This window comes from Numida meleagris, chromosome Z, assembly GCF_002078875.1.
Source record: "Numida meleagris isolate 19003 breed g44 Domestic line chromosome Z, NumMel1.0, whole genome shotgun sequence".
Taxonomy (NCBI): Eukaryota; Metazoa; Chordata; class Aves; order Galliformes; family Numididae; genus Numida; species Numida meleagris.
In genome coordinates, this window is record NC_034438.1 from 51263628 (window position 1) to 51274938 (window position 11311).

General features: G+C 41.3%; 1 protein-coding gene across 3 annotated transcripts in view; it reads left to right on the forward strand.

Moving 5' to 3' along the window:
- The window catches only part of SHB (SH2 domain containing adaptor protein B), a 72034-nt gene extending 61525 nt beyond the window's left edge, over positions 1-10509 (forward strand). For 2 of the 3 annotated variants that reach the window (XM_021380149.1, XM_021380148.1), the window contains one exon: positions 7744-10509. In XM_021380149.1, coding sequence (XP_021235824.1) covers positions 7744-7927 — 184 coding nt within the window. In that variant the 3' untranslated portion in view covers positions 7928-10509. The remainder of the gene's footprint in view (positions 1-7743) is intronic. The other variant, XR_002433283.1, reaches the window with a different exon arrangement.

The following is an 11311-nucleotide window of genomic DNA, read 5'->3' on the forward strand; positions in this document are numbered from 1 at the left end:
TTGAATCAATTTCCCCTTGTCCTATCTCAGCAGACCCTGCTAAAGCTTCTGCCCCATTCTTTCTAATAGCCTCCCTTTAGTTACTGAAAGGCCACTATCAGGTCTCCCCAGAGCCTTCTCTTCTCCAGGCTCAACAGCCCCAGCTCTGTCAGCTTGTCCTAATAGGGCTCCATCCCTGGGATGATTTCTGTGGCCCTCCTCTGGACACGCTCCGACAGGGCTATGTCTCTCCTGTACTGAGGACTCCACATCTGGATGCAGTACTCCAGGTGAGGCCTCACCAGTGCAGAGCAGAGGGGCAGGATCACCTCCCTCGTCTTGCTGGCCATGCTGCTTTTGATGCAGCCGACGATACAGTTGGCTTTCAACAATGTGAGGGCACTTTGTTGGCTCAGGTCCAGCTGCTATCCGTCAGTACCCCCTGGTCCTTTTCAGCAGGGCTGTCTGAGTCTCTCTGAATGGCATCCCCCCTCAGGTGTGTCCACAACCTTGCTGAAGGTGCACTTGATCCCACTGTGATGAAGATGATGCTTGTCCCTGTGCTGACCCCTGAGGGGGGCCACTTGTCATTTTTCCTGGTCTTTCCTTTTCTGTGTGGTCCTTCGGGGTTGTAGGTGCTTGGCCCTCTCATACGCCCTCGCTCTTTCCTTAAGCCCAGTTTTAATTGCATAAGGCTCAGTGAAAACATGAGATCCATACTCCTGATAACTGTGTCACTGCTGTCAATGAAATTCCAAGTTCAGGGCAAATGGAATTGCCCAGAAATGCAAGCTTCTTTATGTAAGGTCTGCTTTTTACTAGCAAGTAGGGTGGTGGAATAGGTGGAGTGAGAGGTATAGAAGCAAGAGGAGTGCCGTTATGCTTGTGTTTCAGGTGTTCTGCCATGACTTCAGTGTGCATCAAGCTCTTGTAGGTGCACTGTGAAATCTAACAGTAGGAAATCTCAATTTGTATGTTGCCTTAAGTTTCAGTCTTGCTTAGTGAAATCCAGCCACCTGCTGGGCTGTAATAGCTAAAGCAGAAGCAAAAGGACAAAAAAGGGACTACATCTATAGAATGCTGTTCTAGTGAGGCTGTATCTGGTGTGAGGCCTCCTATAAAAAAAAAAAAAAGACAAGTCAAAACTGGAGCAGGTCCAGAGGCAGGGACACTGGAAGGGTTGGTAGATGTTAGCTCATGGCACGGAGCCTGGCTGATCTGCAGCAGAGAAAGTGAAGTGGTGAGCGTTGGAATGTCTTCCAAGAAAGTTACTAAGAATACAGCTGTTTGTTGGACAGTGAGTCACAAGCTGCAGCAAGGAGTTCCCTTGGACTTAAGGAAGAACTTCTTCCCTATGAGAACAGTGCAGCCGAGAGACCTTGGAGAGGTCAGGAGCTGTTTATCCTCACAGGTTTTGTGAATCTGCCTGTAGAAAGCACTCAGCAACCTGATGGGCAGGTCCTGCTAGGAACAGGGAGTTGGACTGGATGGGAACAGATATCTGGAGGTGTGTAGATGAGCTGTAAGCCTTAGCTAGAATAGAATTGAAGTTACAACAATTAACAACTATTGTAATTCTTAATTGTTGTTAGAGCATTTAACAGTCATCTTTTAATGGTTATAGTGGTGAAAAAACATTTCCTGGTATTTGAGCATTGGTTTGCCTTAGGAAGTAGAGGTTACAAACTTGACGTTAAGTAGCATGGGCTGACAGAGATGAAAGATGACTACTTTCTCTAAAAATGGAAGAGGGAAGATCCTGTACGGGTTGGTTGCGTAGATTCTTTGTTACTGTGCATTTCTGCAGACTTCCATAGAGTTATTTAGAATGCATGAAAACAGCTGGCGTATTTAGATGGCTGATTTCTGTCCAAATACTAGTATGTATGTTGGAAAAGGGAAATCCAGTGATCTGAAGGTGGTTGAAGTATGCTTGCCTGGTGGATGGTGAAGGCTCATTTTCTCTGGGATGAATGGTGGGTGATTTCAAAATTAATAGTATTGCTGAACATGTTTATTCACCATAAGAAAGGTTTCCAGCTTGATGTCCTTAAGAAGACAATGTGTGCTTTTAACCCTCCTGAAATCTACTCCAGTTTTTACATTCATCTCAAAACTCTAAGTACAGTTGCCTTTAACATCATTTATTTGCTGGCTTTCTGACTGTTGTGGCCACAGGAAATACATAATTCTCAACTCTGCACGAAGTTTTATCAGAACCTTCAAGCTGCTCTGCCACAGTTCAAGTGATTTTTTCAGTTGCTTGGCTTTTGGCAGTTTTCTATGGTTCCTAGTGCTGTTGTTTTAACTCCTTCAGTAAGAGTCTCCTTTTGCCGCGGCCCTCTGCAGTGGTGTGCACCATGCTTGCACTTCATTTCCCGACTGACTTTTCAGTTTGGGGAAATGTGACTACTTTTAAATTTTAGATTATTTCAGAAGTGAGCCAAATGTGCATAGTGTAAGTAAAAACATGAATTACCATTTCCTTCTGTTTTGTCAGAAAATTTCCATGCAGTTGTTGCCTTCAGGGGGAGAAAAGCCCCGAATTCAGTCTTTTTGTCGTCCGTGGAGAATGTTGTTTACTAAAACCCTGATCTTGTGAGCTTACAAATAGACTTGTGGTTTTCCTAGAATGGCAGAGGAGAATGAAAGCAGAGTTTTTGTCGCATATGAGAATGTAGGATTGATCTGTAAAAAAGGTCCTGTTTTCCAAGGTGGAGAACATAAGCTCTGGGGTAGGTTCTGTTTTTTGTATTAATGCTGGGCTCTATACATTTTAGTTAATTTAAAATACGTAACATCTTCTTGGAAAACAGTAGTTGTGACATAAGAAAATCCTAATTCTTTTCACTCTGTGTAGCTTAGAGAGATAAGGGGGTATGTTCATAGCTCTCTAAATAACAAATTGAATAGAAGTATTTAAAAATGCATTTCTAGTCTGCTATCAGCCTAAACAGGAATTACAAGGAGCTGGCTGTTAGCAAACAAGGATTTTGCCACTTCGACAGAAGTCCAACAGGCTAAGCATCCTTCCTGCCCTCTAAGCAACAGGTTAGCATTGGTTATAGAGAACAGAGACAGAGAGAGCACTGTTTTGCATGGTGCTGCAAAGGGGCACTAGCCCTTTCTAGTAGATAAACGGACACATGCTTGTACAATGGAGATATTGGCTGTTAGGCAGAGAATTACAATGTTGTGTGTTCTGTGTTTGAAAAAGCAGAGCTGAGCCAGAAGAACAATACGTGGGGAAACTAGATTGTCTCCATTAAGGGACTTTTTTAATTGATCACTCATACTGGGGGGGGGGGGAAAGAAAACAATTTTATTTCTTGTTTGTTTCAGAGGAGACTTGAATTCATTTCTTTGTTGCTGTTAGTTGCCATGAAATGTTGCCGGTTTTGTTCAAAGTGACAGCATAAAACAACATACGTTTCCAGCATTGCTAGAATGCTTTTTCTGATGCTGCTGCAATGTTGTTGCTTTTTTCTTTGCCCAAGTAGCATTTCACTTTGAATGCCTTGATGCAGAAAATCTGTTCTGAGAAGACAGCACTTTCTGCAGCCAAACCAGTATTCAGAAGGCTTGACCAATTTTCCTGGTTGCAAACATGAATAATGTTTCACAGTCGTTAACATTCTGGAAAAAAAAAATGCTAGGTTTAGTGCCTAATTAATATTTCCTAAATGTTCTTTTGCCAGAGTTCAGGCATAAGATCAAACAAAGCATGATCTGGTGAGCTGTCTGCACAATCCCTTTTCCCATCCTCACTGGATTTTGGAAACTGAAGGAAAATGTGTGGGAAAGCTCTAATTCAAAGTCGCTCGGTTTTATGGTTGAGTTGCAAAACATTTTAAACAAGGTGTGGCTATTAGTCATGTATCATGTATTGTGTCTGTATAAACACCTGCCCTGGAGAGTCCAAAGTAGTTTGGTTCAGAGATCAGTATCTAGGAGTTCTCCAGTTCTGCATTTGAAACTTGTGGGAATGGTTGAAATAAGGTAAAAATGAATATTTTCTGTAGTGTCACTGTCTTGACACTGTTTTGTCACCCTGAGCTGAACAGAAACTTGGGAGAAACTTTGAGAAATCATAGCAACATTTGAAAGTCACACAGTAACCATTTGTTATGTAACTTAAGTAGGTTTCGGCATCTTTTCTTGCAAAATGATTATTTTGGATCTACTTAAGACACTGGCTCATAGCAGTGTTCGTGTATTTCAATTTGGGATTGTCTTTTAGGTTCTGCTTTTTGGATGTCAGACCTGGAAGACCTGGAAGGTTCTAATAGCTATTGTTGCTGAAATAATTGAGTAATCCAGATTCCAAAAACATGACAATACGCTATCAAGGGCATGTTTTGCTTGTGCTTGTAAAATTTAAGTGGATGCAAATGACACTGCTGAAAACTAAGCAGAAACTGATTTACAGCCACTTCAGTCATAGGACTTTTCCCTCATCTTTACCTTACATTTCAGTAACCTCTGTGTTTACTAAGATCAAGGCATGAATTAAAGGGTTTGAAGGAGAAGATGGTGGAGGAGTATTGCTTTCAAGTATCTTTCTGAACAATACTCCTGTAATTGTAGTCACCTGCCTAGCAGAAGTTGTGTTGTAAAACAAGTGTAGACATATTCTGTCCATGCCAGTTACTGTCAGCCCCTAATTTTCTTTGCATTGAGGCATACCAGAAGAGGGGAGCCTGTAAGGCAGACTTCTGGAAAAAATGGGGAAGGGTTTACAGTACAGCATCCTTAATGGAGATGTGAATGGTTTGAAATCCTTGGCACTTGGAAGAGCTTAATTCAAGGGCATGGTTCCAACATGCTGACCTAATATGGAATTGAGTGGCTCAGCTGGAAAGAACCTACAGAGATTTTTGAATCCACCTGCCTCACCACTTTCTTCCAAGTGAATTTGCTCTTCATTCTAGAAGACTGGAAATGTCTGTATTGGTATTTCTGGCTGCAACTAGTGATGTCTCAGTTGGTTTACTTGGAACAAGGAAAGCAGATGACAGATTCACTATGTAATTTTTGGAAACTTAAAAGAAGGCAAGAAGGGAAGGAGGAAAGTACTGAAAACAGAAAATTCAGCTTCTAATAATCTTTGCTTTCATCTGCCAGTAATCTTGGAATAATGCTCATCTTACAGAGTTCTGGTCGTCCAAAAAAGCAGCTGGGATAGAAATTAGAACTCACTCCATCATTAACAATGTGGTGATTACTGTTTCATACAAACACTAGCAATCAGCAAAATCAGGTGGTTGCTTGAATGCTGATCTTTCCTCTTAGTTCTTTTTCTTTTGTGAATGTGCATTCCTGACATTGCAAAGCTTTGAGGTCAGTTTCACATGGCTGCTAGTTGCCACCTCTGCTCCTTAGCATCCATGGAGAAGGACCTCGGAAATCTGCTTCTGAGGGCTTTCCATTCAGATGGGGTTTTACCAAGTAAAAACATTCTGCTTTTCTGGGAGACCTCCAAAAGTGTAGAAATGCAAGGGAGGAAATAGAATGGGATGTGAGGAGGGTTTCTTATTTTGGTTTTTTGTTTGTTTGTTTTTGGGGGGTGGGAGTTATTTATTTCACAAGCAACTACAATAAAATCTACCTGCATTTCAACCTATTAAGGGAAGACCTGCGGAGGGGAAACTCCAGATTTTGGCCTGTCTAAACACCACAGACTTCTTTGTAGCTTCTTCTCTTCAGCAGAGGGAGGAGGGGAGACATGTATGCAGGTGGGGAATCCAACTTTTCAACAGTCAAAATGTTAGGTTAGCTTACCACCCATTTCCTGCCAGTTTTCTAATAAATACCTTTAAAAGAAAACTAGTGTTTGGTGAGAGCGGTTAGAGATCTTACTGAATAATTAATGAAGATAGCTGAGAATGAAAATAACTGAAGATAACAATGAACACATATGACCAGTTGACAGCTGAATTATCTGGGAAGTTCCATGAAGATCCTCTATAGCAGTTGGTTTTAATAGAACAGGCTTGGGCAAATAAAATCCCTAGGTGTATTAGCCCTGTGGAATTCATCTTCCAATGGCTAAGTGAGACCAATGGCAAAGAGGGCTGTGATGATACAAATGATGATCCAGTGACTGCAGGGAAACGTCCTTTGGTCATCAACTTAATCCTTCTACCCCCACAAGTCATTCTGCTTCATTTCTGATGTTTAACAGTTGGAGGTCTACACCTCTCAAAAATAATAGTGCAGTCTGATTGAAAAGGGAGGATATGTGTTGAGATACTGATGAGCTAGGGTGGAAGGCTCGGAAAACATTGATGGATTTTTGATCCTATAAGTATGAATTGCATGCGGCTTACATTAAGAAGACTACTGTTTCTGCAGGATGAAAGTGATCCCTCTACCTCCAGTCATATCAGTTTTGTATGAAACGTTTTTCAGTCATTCTGCTATGAAAGGAATTGATTTAGAGTGAATGTGGCTTGTATTTTTCATGAAAAATTCATTGAGCAATTACCAGAAAAAGTAAGAGCTGTAAGAGGTATATATTAGCTGCAGGCAGTATGTACCAGCAGCTGCAAAATTACATCATGTATTATTAAATATCTTACTTTTTAGGAGTGGATTGGTTTTGTTACTAGGGTCAATTTCATTAGAAGTATTTCAAAGCCTTTCTGATGAAAAATTGCTTTTTGTTATGGTAATGAATGATATCCAGCATGAATTACATGTTTCCTTTTAAACACTACATACACTAATGAGATGCATTAGCGCTGGGGAGTTCTCTGTGATTGCAGTTTGCTCCGCCAACGTGTTTTATCAAAAGAAAGAGAAATTGCCAAGAAAATTCTTCTTTTCATGAGAAATGGGGCTTCCCTGTGCAACATCACTGATCTTTGGTGAAATAATATGATAACAGAACTATTAGTTCATGCCATACCTCAGCTGCTTTGCAGTGAAGGAGAAAACCAGCAGCACAAATGTTCCCTTGTTTGTAAGCAAACGGTCTGGAGCTCTGACCGTTGAACCAGAACACTGCTCAAGTCGGTTCAGGGCATGTGTCTTTGCAGACAGCTTGTAGAACTGCCTGTGGTGGTAGAATTTTGCCTAATGCATTGATAGTTAACTGTTGCTGTGTTTAAGCACAAGTATGTGTTTTGTTTGCCTTAAGAATGTAAAAAAAAAAAAAAAAATCCTCAACAAAGTTGCATACCGACTTGTGCCTGCAGAGGGGCTGCAGGCCAGCAGCCAGAGCTAAGCACAATGCATATGAAAGTTTTTAAGCCATTAATCTTGGTAAAGGGCTGATCTGACGATTTTTCCCCAGCTGAGGGCAGCAGGTCTGCCTGCACAAGGCCATGTTCTGGGCACTTGCTCTAGGATAGGAAAGGTGTGCCCTGCACAGAGGTCTCCCCAGTACAAGTTCTGTCTCATCTGAGTGAGGCTCACAGCCTGCTGTGTATCAGGCTGGGCCTGATACAGCAAAAACAGTGACACCTTTTGTCCAGAAATGATGGATGGTTTCGTGAAAAATAAATGCTCACAGGAGAGGGAAAGAGGCTGTCGTCTTGCATGCCTGTGTCAGCTCCAGGGTAAGAGAACCTTGGGTTGCCTTTGTGCTGATCTGCCTCTGGAGGTTTGCAGCTAACAGTCACTGTGTGTTGGAGTAGTCTTGACCTGTCACTTAGAAAATGTCTTGTTCTCCCACATTCCCCTGCATTGTGAACAAGTCTGTTGTGGTGCTGACCTCCTCCCTGTACAAAACCATGAACTAATACTTTGCTTTTCTTGCAGGAGCAGTCAAGGTTTTATGCACATGAAACTGACAAAAACCAAAGAAAAATACATCCTGGGTCAGAATAGCCCTCCATTCGACAGTGTTCCTGAAGTCATCCATTACTACACTACTAAAAAGCTTCCTATCAAAGGAGCAGAACACTTGTCACTGCTCTACCCTGTGGCTGTGCGGACCCTTTAATATCCTAGTCTCACCCCTTCCTGTGGATGGGAGGTGAGAGGTAAGCTGGGTTGCACTAAGTCCATTGTCGGAATCCAGCGCTCAAGTATATGATGCAGAGCGACTGCCTTTAGACTGGGTCATGGTGGTGATCTACAGAATTGTGTATGGGACTTTGTGTATGGTAATCTTATGCTGCAGCATGCCTCTAAAACTGTGCTTCTGTGTAAGAGAAAGGAATCTTACCTTAGTGCAAAGAGAACAGACAGCCTTCCCAGAGCTTCTCTGTGAACGCAAATACTTCCCAACAAAACGTTCTTTCTCCGTGATTTAAACTAAATCAACATGTTCTTCTCAACAGTAAAGCACCAGCAACATTTATTCTCTTGCTACCCTTAGAAGCTTTTCCATGTGAAAACGTAACCTGCCCATAAGGTTCTTGGTGGACCGGAGAAGAAGCTGATAGCAGGCAAATCCTTGCAGCTCAGTGCGGTCACTTAGCTTGTTTTGTTTTGTTAATGCCCAGAATTTAAACCCCAGTGTTTCTTGGGGTAGTCAAATATGAAAACCCTATTAGGCACATCAATCTTAATGAATAGTTTTGCGAGAGCAAGTCATGGTCAATTATTTATGAATAAGGGGATATAATTAAAAAGTAGTCTATTATATATTTTTATCCTTTTCTTTGGTACAATAATAAATCTATGAGGGTTACTGTCTTAATTTTCAAGTTTCATTGCTAGATGCAGGTGGCTAATTCTGTTTGGGGAAGTTGCACCCTGATGTTTTAAGTAGTTGAGAATGAGTCATTTTAATATTTGGGTTAGTATTTATGCATGAGGGTGGTCAAAGGCTTTTATAAGGCTTTTGTAGGCAAAATCTTTACTTGCTTATTTCATCTGGAACAAACAGTTGTCACGCTGAGGTAGCAGACTTAGAAGTGTGTGTTACACTGCCATTACACAAGCTGGCTTTCACATCTGTGCAAATGAGAACGGTGGTATGTAGCAGAACAGAAATTCAGCTTTCCAGTGTACAAGACATTCTTAAAACATGGTCCCTCAACACACACCTTCTGGCCAGTGTTCATTTTCCCTGTGAGCAGAAGTCCACTTGCTGTATTTCATACACTGCCAGAAAGAAGCACTGCAGAAGCTGCTCTCTACCTCAGTCCTGCCAACTTGGTGCCCATCCACTTGAGAGATATTTGGTACATGCTCTGTGTGCTCGTTGAATGCGATAAGTGAAATACTATAATTGTGAAGAAATTGGAACTGGGGATTCAATAGCCTGGTAGTTGTCACTTTGTGCCATCTCCCAACTATAGCTAGAGTGTTGTGCATTAACCTGTCAGCTGTTTTAGTAGCAAGCTGGTTTCATGCAGTTTAGGTATTTTACAGACTGCAAAAGGACTGTGAAATTGTGTGTTATTTAATTCAGCTTTTCTTTCTTTTCTTCTCTTTTATGTATGTGTAGAAGTGCAAATCTGAAAAATATAATGAAATAATCAGTTACTGCCTGTAAAAGTAGTGCTTCACTGTATTGTCTAATCTGATAAGAGCCTGAAGGAAGTCACATACAATGTCAGTGGTGAATGTTCTGCTGCCTGTCTTTTAAGCCTGCCTTGTTTTGTTTATGACACCCAACACAGTCTGAGCAGGAGTGGACCATACGTACATGAGGAGCCCAGTGTCATTCTGTGTATCAGCAGTAGTGGGTCAAGCCGTCCCTTTCTCACATGGAATTCAAAGGCAGAAGTTCTTACTGGTTTTCTGAGAGAAAGGTTGTACATTGAAGTTTACAAAGAAACAACATTCCTCTCCAAGAAACAACCACTCTGGTTTTTTTTGTTCTCACCTACGTGCACTTTGCATTTCCCTAACGTCTTCATTCGCCTCATAAAATCACCCAATTGGCAAGAGCTTAGAAGCACTTTAACATTAGCATGTTGTCGCTGGTGCAGGACTACATGAAGGCAGATCTCTCACAGATTAGGAATCAGATTGCATCTGCTGCTGTCCTTTTTTATTTTTTTATTTTTTTTGGCCTGTGTGACTCTGACAATGCCCTCATGCCTCCTGGGAGAAGGCGATGTAACATTGCCTTTTTCTCATGGTGATGTGCATTTTTTAGAGTCTGGCATTGTTGCTGTCCTACGACTGTTTTTCTTCTGTTATGGAAAAGTAAGCCCCTGCGCTCTCTAACAACAATTAGCAGCAGAAAACAAAATAATTGTAAACCAACACCTGGCCCTTTCTTACCTACACTTTCTTAAGTTCACGGAGAGGACTGTTGTGTTATTTTTTCTTGACACAGGCTGATCAAAAGTCAGTTGAAGCCAGCAGTGCCACTTTATTGCCGTCTGCAGGTTTGGGGTTGGGATCCCAAGCCTGATACAAATCAGGTCAATATGCAACATACAGATATGTATACAGTTTATTACAGCTTCAAGGATCAGACCATGATTCAGCAAAAGGAAATCATCTCAGAAAATGTTGGTTGTCAGTGGGTAGGTTTTTAATTGTTTAAAAAAAAAAACTTTTAGAAAGAAAATACTCAGTAATGGCAGAATAAATAAAACCAGGATTTTGTTTGCACTGTAATGTTGTCTTTGTTTATTTAAGTGATTGTATGATATTTTTTCCAGTGAAGGAATATTCTTCCCAGACTTTTTAATGTACATTGAAAATGCAGTGTGTTGCAGTGTGTAGTGTTGCATATAGGTGGAAGATCTCATAGTGATCATGCCTATATAGCGCATTAAAAGTTTATTTTAAAAAAATTATAAACATCTCCAATTTCTTCCTGTAATTGTCAATGTCTACTCAGATTGTCTTGAACAGAACAGTCGAAGTGGCTTTTTGAAATATCTTGTGTTTGTGTGTCTTAGCTGTGTACTGAATATTATTGCTGGCCTATAGTCTGTTCTGGAGTCTGGAAAATCAGATGCCTTGGTTCTGCCTGGAGTAATTCTCTGGACAGTGTGCACCTTTGCAAGGGTGCAGCAAAAGCAGCACAGGTCCATGTATGAATGACACTGCTGTCTAATTGCTGGAGATGCTCAAGGGATCCAGTTATTACTGCTTATGCTGTAAACACTGCTGAATCATCTTTTGCAGTCTTTAAAAGAGGTGCTTGTTAGGCCTCTGTTTTGGTGAGTATTTCAGCATGGTGAAAACTCCCGAGCTGTGAGCATCTGTATGATGGGAATGGGAGTTTTATTGGCCAGGATTGCACTTCACATCTCCTTCAGTAACTGGAAGAATTCTTAAGGTTTGTCTAAGTACAGCCTTCACCATGGATTCTGTGCTTATCTAGAGATACAAAACACACAGTTGGAGCTTCTCAAAGAACTTGGCCTGAGTCCATGCTCTGAGGAAAAACAGTTGGAGAATGACACATTTA